This window comes from Chinchilla lanigera, unplaced genomic scaffold (assembly GCF_000276665.1).
Source record: "Chinchilla lanigera isolate Chin_1 unplaced genomic scaffold, ChiLan1.0 scaffold00022, whole genome shotgun sequence".
NCBI classification, from domain to species: Eukaryota; Metazoa; Chordata; class Mammalia; order Rodentia; family Chinchillidae; genus Chinchilla; species Chinchilla lanigera.
The window spans coordinates 18074882-18089690 of NW_004955423.1; the positions used below are offsets into that span (position 1 = coordinate 18074882).

At 38.0% G+C, this 14809-nt stretch overlaps 1 protein-coding gene across 2 annotated transcripts in view; it reads left to right on the forward strand.

Moving 5' to 3' along the window:
* The window catches only part of Erich3 (glutamate-rich 3), a 101098-nt gene that overhangs the window by 65639 nt on the left and 20650 nt on the right, over nucleotides 1-14809 (forward strand). For both annotated transcript variants that reach the window (XM_005385238.2, XM_005385239.2), the window contains 2 exons: nucleotides 5062-5298; nucleotides 13825-14277. In XM_005385238.2, coding sequence (XP_005385295.1) covers nucleotides 5062-5298; nucleotides 13825-14277 — 690 coding nt within the window. The remainder of the gene's footprint in view (nucleotides 1-5061; nucleotides 5299-13824; nucleotides 14278-14809) is intronic.

Below are 14809 nucleotides of genomic sequence, written 5' to 3' on the forward strand. Positions count from 1 at the left end.
AAACTATCTATTATGCGTTCTTACTCAGTGGGATCTTTAGAGAGCTCTGTTCAGTGGGAGGAATCTCTGCCCTGCTTTGCCTGCTGTTTGTATAGAGTCCTGCCTGGGTTGCCTACCTTGGAGGAGGGCATTTGCTGCTGGGATATGAGAGGGAACAGGGAGTCATCTGTGTGAGCTAGAGAGATCCTTTTGACTTCCAAAGAGATCATTTTGACAAGATACAATTCTGCCTATTGTTTTAGTCTTTTTAATGTACTTGCTTTGTTGAAATTAATGAGTAGCTTTGGCATTAGGCAGGTCTAATCTGTATGATTACATGGTGTATCAGTCAGTGTGTACCAGAGAAACAGATATGACACAAGATATATGAAGGTACAAAAAATTGCAAGTTTGGCTTACAATGATCAGCCACAGAGCTGGATGAGGGATGTGCAGAGGGTGTTGGCACATTAGAGATTGAAGAGCCCAGTCCAAGGCCTGGCGCTCACTGCAGTGTCTGTGCCAGTCCGTATCAGGAGGCTGATGAGTCTATGATGGAATGCTGAAGAGTCTAGGATGAAGGCCCAAGAGTCTACACCAGAAGGCTGAACAGTCCCAGATGGAAACCAGTCTGCACCACAAGCCAGGAGATGACCAAGCTGAAGGCAAAGACTGGAGATGCTCTGAAGAACCAGCAATCAGTCCTTCCTCATCTTCCTTTTATTGTATGCAAACTCCCTGGCCTGGGAAGGGGTGGTCCTCTACACCCACACCATCTCCATACCCTTCTCTTGCATGGGCTGAGGATGAATATAAAGGGAGGACTCTGGCTCCCTGCTGAGTCACATAGTAAACCTTCTAAACTTCTCAAACTGACACAGTGAACAACATCATAGAGCAGGAAGGGCATGTCCTTTTCACCTTAGGAGGTAGAACTGCTGAGTCACTCAGTCAGGATGTATCAACAATAACACACGTTGATAGAGTATTTGGTATCTAAAAGCAGTTGACATAGGCTTAGGATCCTGGAGCTTATCTGGATTTTTCTTTTGCTTTCTTCTTTCTTTTCTGTCTTCTCTTTTTCTTTCCTCTTTCACTCTGTCTATACACACACACACACACACACACACACACACACGCACACACACACAATTTACATACAGTATACTGTTGTCGTTTGACATGGTAGGTATTAATCCTCCCTCCATTTACAGCCTGAGAAACTGAGGCTCAGAGAAAGCAGCCACTGGGATTCATACCCAAGTTGGTGAGCTTCTGAATCTCAGGCTTTCCAACACTGTATAATTCTGTTGCCAGAGTCCATAGAGTGGTGGGTGACGTGTCCAAAAATCAGAGAGGGCTAAGTGTCACTCTCCTGCCCAGTAGATAAAGCCTGAATTGAGGAACGATAGCCCACAGGCCCAGTGACCTATGGAGCAGCTGGCCTTCCAGGTATCTTCTTCCCCACCTCCTCTTACTGCTGCAGGGGTTTTTAGAAATCTGAGAGAGTGATTACAGGAACATCAGAGCCCTGAACTTTATGTTTGTTGATTTCTAAAATAATGTGGCTATCTTAAAAAAGATTTCTCTCATAACAGTATCCATCCTAATGTTACTTCTTATCTTTGACAGAATTTAAAAATAATGATAGCAACAGAAATTGCAAAGAGATGAACACAGGGCGTGTTTTTTCTGTGTTTTAACTTTTAAGACAGAGTGGCTTATTAAATCCATGTTAAAGACTAGTCTTTCATTTTCTTCATTCTTTTTTTTAAACCGCCATGATGAGCATTACAAGGGATATTCTTTGTGCATGTGATACAGCGTTTTCTGAGATCTTTCTTCAGTGTTGGCTGCTAATGGACCTTACATGTGCATTTCTATTAAAGCTCCGCAAAGGAACAGCAGCAACACCAGGGCTTCGGCGGTCTGCAGAGCAGCCACTGGTGTGCAGGCTACAAGAAGCCAGAGTGAAGGTTAGAGGAGAGGGTGGAGGTAGCACTGATGTCAACTGGTGTTGACTTGGATCTCGGGAGTGAGCATGGAAAACAAGGCAATTTATTCTCTAGAAGAGAAATGGGATGTGGAGCCAGAATAAATCACAGAATGGAAGGATGCCAGAAAGCACGCCACTGATTTGTTCACACTAAAAGCTTGAGTAGGCGATCCAATGCGTATGTCTTGTGCTACCATGACAATGGGATGCATGTGCTGTTGGAAGACTGAGAGTTAGATGTATTGGTTGGAGGAGTAGACAAAGTCAGGCAGCTTTGAACTTTCTATTTAGACTGGAAACACAGAAGCATCTTCAAAATAGGATGCAGGGATTTTCCCTGTGGTTCAGTACATGTTCTTTCAATTTTATGCTTTATTTTAATAATAGAACTTTAACTGTATCCTAATGGTGGACATTTGTACTGCCTGATTTTAATCAGGTGCCACTATGAAAGTGTACTGCTGTCAAAGGGGTACATAGTGCAGGTAGTTTCTCCTGCTTTATGACTACTTCCTTCCACTACCCAGTCACAACCACCATTATAGCTAATGCCTGGTATTCATTAAGCACTTGCGGTTCATAGCACTGTGTTAAAGGTTATTGCTTTTAATGTCACCATTCAATAGCAAGCAGAAACACTGAAATGACACCCAGGATTTGGAGGCAGATTTATTTATGTCAATGGGCACTGATCAGGACCATTCCCAGAATATCAGGCCGTGATCTCTGGTGGTCTAGGGCTTATATGGGATATGCAAGCAGGAGGTACAGAGGCAGAACAGATTTTCCATTGGGGATTGGTTCATACAATGTGCATCATAGTGACCAGCTATGCATCACAGTGACCAGCCATTTCTAAGAGACCCGAAGCAAGCAGAACAAACAGGAACTAATACCTGGGCAACTAAGAAACTGAAGTATACTGTCTGGGGTTGGGGGAGCACTTTCTGTTATAACCACACTGTTGTGCTAACCAGGTTATGGGTGAAGAAACTGAAGCCTAAAGTTCAACGAATTTCCCAAGATCACATAACCAGGAAGTGTTTTCACTGGGTGTTGGACACATGCTGACCAAATTCCAAAGCCCGTCTTTCACTACTGTGTAGTACTCTACTTCCAGCAGAACTGCAGCAATTCCTTTGCATTCTGTGCAGCTCCCTACTTATCTTGTGATCCAGAGCAAATATTGTAAAATAATACTTTTGCCCATATTCTACTACTAACTTCAGCTTCTCCTTTTATCAAGTCTTCCATAGCTTCATTTTCTATGATAAAGTTTAATTTATATATTCGGCATAGTAAGAGAGTAACAACAATAATACTAAAATGAAAGAGGTAGAGCCATATGTTATAGCAAAAGTTATTTAAAACCTATGAGTTGTTTTAATTGCTGGGAGTTTTAATGTGATATTTTCATACTGCAGTTGATCACAGGTGACTGAAACCACAGAAAGAAAAACTGTGGCTGAGGGGAGGGAGCTAATGTACTTGATATTACTTCTCATAATTGATTATGAGTCCCATGTAAAAATCCACAGCGATTGAGCTGTAGTGTCAGCACTAACATGGCCGAGGATCTTGTATGAAAACTACTACAAAAAGAGCACACTACTCTTTGTGTTCTTGTACCTTGTTTCCTCAACAAAAACTGGAGTTTCCTTGGTGGCAGATGTGTTTTTTAGTAGTGTTTTTTATTCTGTTTCACATAAAAGCTTCTCAGGAACTGCACCAACTGGGGAACGATCTTGTGCCTGGCTAGCAACACTTGGGCCAAAATATTCATTTGTTTGTATCAGTGTTTCCTGTTTGTGTCATGCAATACGAACCAAATTCTTCATCTTCTTGCTTGTTGTACAGTTTTGGTTTGCTGATGCTCACATTCTTTACTTACACATATTGAAACCTCTTTACTGGAAACATTTTTGTGAATTCTCCTTTTTTACCTTCCTCATTACAGTTTTGATTTCCCAGTTCCTCTTATATCTTTCTCATTTGCTTTCTGCTTCAACTGAGCTTTCATTATATGCACAGGACATGTATTTCTAAATTAACTTTCTTTTATTGCAGCAAGGTGGACCTCTCTCAAATCAATACCCAAGAGCCACCCCCCTACCACTGGAAGAGAAGCCAGGATACCTAATAATTAAAACCCACAAAATTGGGAACCTTTATTTTACTTGTAATTTTTATTTTATGGGTAATTGTTTATTTGCTTAATTGGTTCTGCATGAGATAATTTTGCTTTCCCTCTTTGGCATGTTGTCACTTCAAGATTTTTAGCTTTTGGTGGAGGAAAAGGGGGAACAATTAAATATGAAAGGTGAAAAATTATAACCACAAGGGACAGCTGGAGTTTATCTGATGTGACAATTTTCTTTTCCTGCCACAGATTTGTTGCACCCCTGTAGGGATGAAGCACATTTGTAGCGGTGACAGGAATATTCTATTTTGTAGGAATTTTTCTACTTGGAATGTAATTATTGCATTCATTGTAGGAATGAATAATATATATGATTGGAATTCTGGCTTGGGTATAGAATCCTTCATAATGCCTTTTTAATGTCCATTTGTGTCTCAAAGAATGTGCTATTCAAAGTGTTACTTCTCAGGGCATTTGGACTTGATTAATTGAATTTTTCCACTTCACTATTCATTAACTTGATATCCAAATATTTTGAACATTCTTCATATGAAATATGACCTCACTGGGTCTCCAAATTAACTTTCGTTATTATAATCCTGTTCTCTTCATTTTTAATTTGCTTCTAATTTATTGTCTTGTGGCAAATTCTTCTTTTTCTATTGTAGTCATTGTAGATGATGGTATCCATTTGTAAATGGACTTTTATTAGGTTCCAGTCTTGTCATTTGGAGGTTCATTTCTTTTATATTCTCATATGTGTAGCTGATTGCAATCTTTGATCATTTACTCTCAGTTTCCATGTTCACTAATTGTAAGAAAAAGAAGTGGCAAAGAAAGCACCAGAGAAGGGAGGATAACAGAGTCCAAATTCTCATTAAAGTGAAATGGGGTAAGTACCAAGGATTCTATTTTCATTCTTATGGTGGAGATTTTCTTTTTTCAGAGTATGAAGAAGATTTTGAAGTAGATGACGAGAAACAAGATGAGAAAGCTAATGAAGAAGGACAGGCTGATGATCAAATGAATGGAATATCAAAGTCACCGTCAGAGGATGAAAAAGATAATTTAGGCCCTGGAAAGGAGAGTACAGTCTCGTCACAGAAGGCGGCAGATACTGATGACAGTGAGAAAGATGAGGGTGATGGCTACTCTGAAAGTGAACTGGAAGAGGATAGACAAGGCAAGTGTTTGGCTTATCATCAAATAGGCACAGACATAGGCTCCTTCACCAGTGCACCTCCTACTTTTCTGTGTTTTGATAAGCTAATCTGTTCAGGGAGTGTTTACAGTATGGTTACTTAAGCACGGTCTGTCAACTTGCTGTACACATCCAAATCATAGAATCAGTCCTTAGTCCTTTCTCATTCCTCAGTTTTTCAGCAGGGTGTTAGGTAAATTGGGCAGTAACATATCTTCTCTTTAGTTAGAAAGCTACTCTATTTGTATCCCAAATTCCCCTTTACGTACACATATACACATGTACACACACACAAGCACCATTTTATGAGTTTGGAAAATGAAAATAAGCTAGTATTCTCTTCAATAAAAGTTAAAGATTTGTGCCTTTGTCCTCTTTTCTGCCTTTTCTCTCTTTTTTCTATTTTTCTTTCATTCGTTTTCTCTTTTTTAATCTCTTTCAACTTTCCTTGAACAAAGGGTATTGTCATATTAGTTCAAGGTAGATTTTGTGGTAGATTTTTATAGTCATTAAACTTAAAATAATTTAAAATGTTCACAGAGAAAATTTAGAGCTTTCAGGTAGAGAAATAAACCTTTATTTGAAGCATATAGTATTTCAACTTTCGATAACTTTGTGAAGATTTTAATTCACTTAAATTCTTTTTATTTGTTTGTTTTTAAATTCACCTAAATTCTTTCTAATGAAAGATGGAGCACAGTTTCTTCTTTGTCTTAGGAAAGGGTTTGGCCAGTTTCTATGGATTATAGTTAATGAAATATCTCTCTTGATATATTCTGGGCAGGTACTGTATTAATAATGAACTTACATCTGAGTATGTGTATGTTTTTATAATTTGCTTCTAACTAGAGAGAGAGCAGTGTGATATTTTGGTGGTATTTTTTGAGTTGCTATTTTTTCCTATTCTTTTCATCTCTCAAGTTTTTTTGTATAAAGTTTCAAAATTTTGCAATCAGGACATATATTAAGATATATGAGAGAGAATGAAGTAATCAAGTCATCCCAAGAGCAAATATTTAGCTTGTATTATAGTTCCCTGTTCTTCAAAAAGGAATCTAAACTTATTTAAAAGTTCATGCATACATATACAAGGCAATACGAGTAAATTATTTCGAGTAAAAAATAATTTTACTATACACAAGAGATGGGATCATGATGGTGTCTGAACTAAAATTTTAATCCTAGCTTCCTGACAGCCAAGGTAAAAAATGAAGTATAATTTGAAAAACTGAGATGAAGTTAATTATCAGTAAATTTGAAAACAAGATTTGTATTCTCTCTTATTTACAGCCTTTATTTTTTATTTTAGTATTCTAATATAGTTGAAACAGCTACTTAAAAAGTAAGTGTCAGACACTTGTCACTTTTTCATGCCAGGGCTTTTCTACAGTTTCTCTTAGTTCTTAAATTTTGTGTTTCCTAGGTTAGATGTGCCTAATATATAAGCTGTTTCTGTTTGAATATGAATACGAAGGTTAAGTTTATATTTTGTCTGACACAGAGTTAAAGAATTGAACGGAAGTGTGGTATCACCTGAGTCAATACTTGTTAAGAAATTGTTCAAATGGCTTGAGTTTGGAGGATTAAAAACATGTTTGCATAGAAACATAACAGGTTCAAAACACAAAAGACTCAAGTTTTTATTTGTACAGTACTGATGACAAATTATCAAGTGCTTGATTCAAAAAGCCACAACATACCCTAGATACTTAGTTATCTGGGTATTATTTTTGTGCTACCTAATCACTTTGCTTTTTGGGGATCTGAGACGCTAAAATATTTTATGTTCAAGCAGGCAATACGTGGGCTTTCCTTAAAGGAAAAGCTTTAATTATTTAGATCTGTAATTACACATTCATAGAGATAGGTAACCCTTAGAGCCTAGGATTTAGAGAAAATTATAACTTTTCTTCAAAATCAGAAGAGATCCTCTTGCCTAAAATTAAATTTCCCCAATAAAGTGATTTTGTTTCCTCAAGGTTATGCATTTCATAGACTGAGCTCTTTATCTGATGTTATTGTCTAGCTTCTGTTTTTTTTTTTTTTTTTCCAGGCTTATTTTGATTTGGAAAGAAGGAAATAAAACAGACAGTTTCCAATTTTACCCACGTTGACCTTTCCTCTCACTGGATGCACTTAACTCACGGGTCATTCACTTAGGTCTAGCTCACCCCTGTCCTCTCTTATGACTTCACCCTTCTTGAGCAGCCCTCATGGAGCACTTCATTTTATGAGCAACTATAGCTTATTTCTCACTCACTGTTTCACATGTTAAATTCTGCCCCTCAAATTAATTCCACAAGCTAATAATACATAGACTTGTTTTTTATTGTTTATTTTTTTTTTCTTGGTACCAAGAATCGAACTCAGGACCTTGCGTTTGCCAGGCAGGCACTTATACCGCTGAGCTATATCCCTGTCTCACTACATAGGCTTGGTATAATATGCAAGCTAATACTTTGTGGTTGTTCTATTCCTCACAGAGCCAATTTCCTAAACTATATTTTATAAGTATTTTTTAAATTACTTGACTGTGAACACCAAGAATGGTAAGGTGCTATGGTGAGCACCACGACTTCTAGTTACATTTATGTGATTTGACTTTTGGGATCTTTATTGAAAAAAATTATATAGTGTTAGTAGCACCATTTAGGTACAGAACATATAATGCTTTAAATAGGTGTGCAGTGAAAGCTAATGAGAAACATAACCAGTCCCCAAATACTGAGAAATTTAAGAATCAGAAATTAAATTGACCAGCTATTTTCTTTGTCGTTTTAATAATATTATCAAGCGTTCCTTATAGAGGCTCTTTTGCATCCGGCATATTTACATTATAACATTACTATTTTTTAACAATGTATTATTTTATTCTACTTTAAAGACAATAAAAAACTGTAACATTACTATTAATGTGAAATAAAATCTCATTACAGTAGTTGTTATTAGTTTTTTTCATGGTCATTTCTAAGCTGTCTGGTTTTCATCGTTTTATTTTGCTAATCTGCTTAGGAGTTATTTAAAAAGATACTTTTTGCCATTCGAAGTATCAGAAGTAGAGGTTTCATCCGTCAAATAAGTGGCATGTATTAAAAATGATAACGACGTGACAGATTCCTTGAACCAGCCTTTTGAAAAGCAAGACAGCATTTCATCCTCAAAAGTGTAGGAGGCATATTGTGACCACTGAATCCCGGACACTAGTACATCCTTTTTATTGACATGATTAAGGATCTCGCTGTTAGTATTTGGATGTGTTTCATTTGAACCTGACTGCACCTGTTCCCAGAGGGCAAACAATTGCCCGGACTGTCACTCTCGTGACAAGTCAGCCCCATTTAAACTGCCAGCTAACAATCGCGCCGCCCGCCTTGATGAATACCCTGCGCTGCGCGGCCGCTGAGTGATAGAGTGCTGTGGACCGGAAGCTGTCGGAGGGAGGACTCTGGTTTAGGAATGATGTGTGAGACTTCCTATCGCTTAAAAGGAATGGCAGCTTGCTTTCTCTTCATTTGTGCTGGCAACCCCAGACACTAATTTACCAGTTCAAAATATATTGTCATAGATGAATGGTGGAAGATTGAGGGGAAAAGTATCATGTCACTGGGAATATACTGCTTTACTTTAATGGACAGTGCGAATGATAGTGCCTATGAGTAAGAGGTAAACACTCAGTAGCTCCTTATGAGAGGGGATTGAGAGAGAGAGGGAGAGACAGAGAGAGAGACAGAGTGAGAGACAGAGAGACAGAGAGAGACAGAGACAGCTTTTTTCCAGAATACTAAAAAAGCAAAACCTGAAGTCATTTTTTTCTAGTAAAAAGACACCTTCACTTGTGCTGCTTTTCTTTTTCAGTCTGTTAGAAGTACATCTCATAGTCTTTCCAAATCCCAGGATCACAGAAATAGTATTTGACTTACAGACACCAAGAGTCTCACTGACTGAATTAAGAATCTTGCCTGACTGTGGGTCTGAGGAGAAGTATCCAGTAACATTTTCTCTTCCACGTGGAAATGCTGTGTGCTATCACCCTGTGGACTTTGGTGTACCGTGCCTGCTTCTTGGATCAGAGAGGATTATGGGAAGATCTTAGGCTGCTGTTGGACAGAAATTTATCTGTGATTTTTTGCATGGTTAGATTTCTTCTTAATAGTAAGAACTCATGTTTAATTATTAAAGTAGGAAATCATAGTTTTAAGGTGACTATTAAATGCAGCCCCATCCTTCAGTTTACATAAAATATTTTTATATGAACTGTTCCTCTACAGTTGTGAATCTGTCTTTGTATATATCACTGGCACAACCTAATCACTCAGGGAGCTCTTGTGGATGGAGGATGCGGGTCACATGCCTGAGTAAACAAATGTACGGAGACTTATGCAGCACACCAGATACATGATTTGATTATACACTCAATACTGTTTTGTGCTTATAAAGTATAATTAAAGGTAACAAGGGAGGAAACTTTACACTTGCTTTATGTTTTCTTTTCTTCCTGCTATAGCTGCATTCATCTGTGAATATGTACCCATACAAAGTAATGCATATATTTTTCTTATTGATGAATTGAGGCATTTCAATTTGTGATAATTATCTGTGTGAGGACATATGCTCCCTCCTTTGACGAATGACTAGTTACTATTCTCACCTGGAATTTAGTGATTTCTGTTTTCATTAAGCACACTGTCATGCTATAATATTTATTGAGTACAATGCACTTGTCTAATTAAGTATTGTTGTATGTGAAGATATTGATTCAACCCCAGTATCTGATATAAAATATAAACAGATTTTATGAATTTATGAGTATAATCAAGGCAGAAATACACATACAACTGGAAGGCATATAAATTTGTGTGCCATGGCTAATTTAAAGAAAGTAGAAGCATTACTTATTTCGATTTTGCACAGAAAATTTAGACTAAGAAGAGAGGTTTGATTATTATAAGTGTTCAGAAGTCTATTGGGCTTATTTTGGTGGGGATCCATGATACATCACTGAGTGATTTCAATCTTAATTAACTCTACTTATTTGACTTTTGGCAGTTACATTAAGATGTCTATATAGGTTTCTGGCTAACAAAGAAAAAATAAAGTTAAGTAAAGTATACTAAGTGACAAGACAGTGAATTTAAACTTTCTGCGTTAGAGCTGATAGATGCTGAGTATATTTAATCTCTTTGGACCTCATTTTCCTAATCTGAAGAAAGGAAGCAACAACTATTCCATAGGATTAGTGAGATATGGTAAAATGCTTCACTGGTACACAGTAGATGCATGATTGTGATCAAACAGTGTTGTTTTCCTAAATGAAGCTGTGACGTCACTGTTAATGTAGTGTATACTGGATGGAATAGCAAATAAATTCAGGAGACTATTCAATGGGTATAATATAAAAGACTGCAAGCCATCAAGAAATGGTTATTTAATTGACTAGGTTAACCTCTCCATTTTACCCAGAAAATAGAGGCTTGCAGAACTTAAACAGCATAAACAATCTCAAAGCTACTAACTAGTTGGGTAATGATGGGAATATCTAGGTTTTTATTGCAGAAGAGCATATTATTATTTATGCCAAGTTCATGTTTGTATGAGGTAAGATTTTAAGTGCTGCTATGCAAAAATCAAATCATCATTAATGCACAGCTATTAATGACATGAAAAGGGAAGGATTTGGGGACCGACTGATGTGGACAGAGAAAAGTTAGAGACCCCCCCACCAACTTTGGACATGGAACAGTGATTTCAAACCTGCTGGCTTTGGCCAAGGCCTCAGGCACTGGGTGCAGGTCTTATTTTGCCTAAAGAAAAATAAATAAATAAAAAATGAAAACCGAAGCAAACTTCTTCAGCATCAGTACCAGGAGGGACCCTGGAGGGCCAAATGGAACTGGGTAAGAAGCCGCGGTGTTTACCAAAAGCCTCCAAGGTGGTTTTTCCCCCTTGAATGACAAAAATTTACATATGTGCCAGAAAAGTTCATGCACATGAACATTTTTATAGAATATTTGTTTCATTTCTAAGGGAATAAATAAAAGTCATTTTGAAAATCCCTTCATAGAGGGCCCTAAAGCTTTTGAACAGTTTTTTTTTTTTTAAGCAACATCTTGCCCCAGTGTCGGTATGAAAATGAAAGCAAGAAATGAGACTGAAACTAAATTATACCGGGAGGTGAAAGAGAAATTGGAAAACTGAAATGAGCTGATAGCGGAGGTCAGGTGCCCCTGCCACTTCGAGCCCATTCATCCTCCTGATCTCTCTCTGCTGAAGGACTGACTCAAAGCGGAACCAGAGCACATGTCAGCCTTTTGAAATAAAATAATACAATTAATAGACGCTTCGAAAGAAAGATAAAGGACTGCTCATTTTTCATTATGTGAATAACTCTCAAGAGCCAAAAGTGGGAGTCCTGAAGAAGCTCATGATAGTAGATATAATTTCTGCAGCTCAGAGCAAGTATAACACTGTGTCCTAGTCAGCTGTGTAATGACTGAAAGCTATTGATCAAACCAGTAATAAACAAGGGTTGTCTTTCTTTATTTAAAATGTAAATATAAAGTTCTTAGAAAAGGGGAGCCCATGAACCCTAAAGTTTCTGAACTGACGCAAGTAGGTCAGAGAATACCTCGCCCTCATCTGCCAGGTTTCCTGCAGAGACAGCCTATCTAGCTTTTATAAAATGGAAAATAAAAAAATGAGTGGCTAAAGTATGTGAGTTCTTTGGCTTCTTTGAAGCAGTGATCGCCTGGTGCTTGTCAAGGTATTGGGGATTGTGCTTAAGGGGTTCTGTCGCTCGGTAGCTTTTTTTTTTTTTTCTTCTGTTTAGTATCTCTCAAATCTTGGTGGGAAAATGGGTATGTCTCTGTTTGCTAAGACCTGTCATAGACAGCTGGGGTTTGGTGGGCTGGAGAGAGGGAGAGAGAGAGAGAGGGAGAGAGAGAAAGATAGGCATTTCTTTCCTTAAACTTTGCATTAAATGCTGCAGCCATCTGTGTGACTGTCATGCAGAAATAAAAAAAAAAAAACAAAAAACAAAAAACAAAAACAAAAAAATGGGTGGTAAAGAGTACAGAGAAAAGAAGAGAGGCGGGCAGCATTCAATTATAGGCTATTTTACCTTAAAATATATTCTATAAGAAACAGGTATAAACACAAATCTATTGCTTACAAAAGCAAAAGCAAGTTTCTGTTTCCGCTCCCCGGCCATGTTGTGCAGGGACTTTTACGCTGCAGATCTTCCATAGAGGCTCAGTGAGTACAGCACATTCTTGGAGATTTTTTTAAAGGTTTTTGTGTAGCATGTGAACCTCTTTTGACTACTGCAAATGTCTAGACTGCTTATCTTTAGCACTACCTCAATGTATGACTCCCGTTTATCTGTCTTTGCATGTCCAGTTCCTGGTTTCTATACCCTTTAGAAGACTGTGTTGGGCTACTGGAGTTCACCCTCTGGGACAGAGAGCCAGGAAGTTCATTTCCAAGTCCTTTGGGTGGCCCATAGCCAGTATCTTACTGATACAAAGTATGAAAATCCAACTCTATTTTAATTTACTTATATCCTTCTAATATAATCTACACAGCAGAGATCCCTTTGGAATGAGACTGAGGTTGAGTCCTTGCTTGAGATAGCTGCTTGACTATTTCCCATCCCTGCCTGGACTCCCAATTCTCTGAAGTGTTTTTTCTAAGGCATGTCCTCAGTGTATCACTTGCACATGAAGCTTCCTCTCATTCCTTGCTTCTGGGAAAGTTAAGGTGAAACAGTATCTCCTATACACACACATTTGTATCACTTAAAATATTTATTAAACATTTATACTGTGTAAATTTGTAGGTCTTACTCTACTTGGATCCCAGAGTGCATTATAAGGTGGGAATCACAGCAGATAAAAAAAGTTTCATGCTATACATGAGGACACATAAATACATACTGTTGCTGTAATACAAGAGCAAAGGATTGCTTAGTAAATTTTTCTGAATCATACCAAGTATTTACAAAAGTTTTCCATTAAATTAACTCTTTTTAAAAAGAAAATCAAAACAATAGGGCTTTCTTGGCTTAAATGCCACCAAGACTTGTTAAAGTCTTATTAAAGACTTCTATAGTTCATAGAGTATATTTTTCTTTGTCATGACAATTATGGGGACTATATTGGAAAAGGGGATCAGAACTAGTTAAACTATATATTATTGGGTTTTTTTGTTTTTGTTTTTTCTCCGGTACTGGGAATCGAACTCACAACCTTGCACTTGCCAGGCAAGCGCTGTGCCGCTGAGCTAAATCCCCAGCCTCTAATGGTTTTTTTTGTTTGTTTGTTTTCTGGTACCAAGAATCGAACTCACAACATCGTGCTTGACAGGCAGGCACTGTGCTGCTGAGCTAAATCCCCAGCCCCCCTAAACTATAAATTATTTAAAATTTTGATATGATTACATTCTAGCATATTTTCCCCTATTAAATCAATTACTTTAGAATAGCAATGATGTCATCAATTTTATTTTTTGTAGATACTAGAAGTGCTTCATCAGTCTCATCCGGAAGTCACCCATATTCTAGCGACAGTGAGGATGACTCTGCAGAGCGGGACCGGGAAGCCCTTGCTGATCGCAGCACGGACAAAGGTGCCAGAAGTTCATCTTCTCTGCAGCTCAGCGAAAACGACGAGCCAAGAAAATCCCACCTTCCGTTTGAAGAATCTTTTGAGACTGAACTGGAAGACCAAGAAGTGAGAAAAGCAGATGTGGGGGAGACCAAACCTCTGCCCACAGAGGAAAGCGGAGGGAACATTCTTGAAGAAGAAATGGAGAGAAGAACACAGGAAACTGCAGAGAACTCATCTGAGGAGTCCAGGAAACATGTTTTTGAGAAGGAAAAGGCAAAGGATAAGAGCCAGCTTTGGGAAGGAAGCACTGCTAAGGTGGAGGACAAACAGGCAGGTCTCCCTGGGGTGGAGGAAGGTGGTAAGTACAGCTGCTGAGTTGACTTGCCATTGTGCCTGTGCATGGAAGCTGATTGTGGCCATTTCACACTGCCAAAGCACGGGAAGCACAGCTGTGGGGATACCAGGGGGACTCGATGTTTTCCATTTCTTCCTTTGTCACATAATCATCCCTGTATGTTCGGCTTGCTGTTTTCCTTCTGTTGCATTTTAAAAATTACTTGATAATTCTTACATTCTGTTTCCTATTTTCTGTAAATTCCTCCTTGTGGTAATTCTATCTCAAGAATCAAATAAAATGAAATGCATGTCTGAATGCAAGGGTATGTGTGGCTTTTTAGAAGTTAATACCTGCAATGCTGTTTGTTATTAGCTATTTATGCATTTATATACCCACAGCTTACTATGTCCCAGGCATGGTGCTAAATACATATATTAACTCATTGATTCCTTCAACAGCCCAGTCTCCTTTTGAGGTATGTACTGTTATCATTTCTTTTCTGCAGATGAAAAAAAAATATGATTTGAAGAAGTTAGGTAGGTTGCCAAGTACA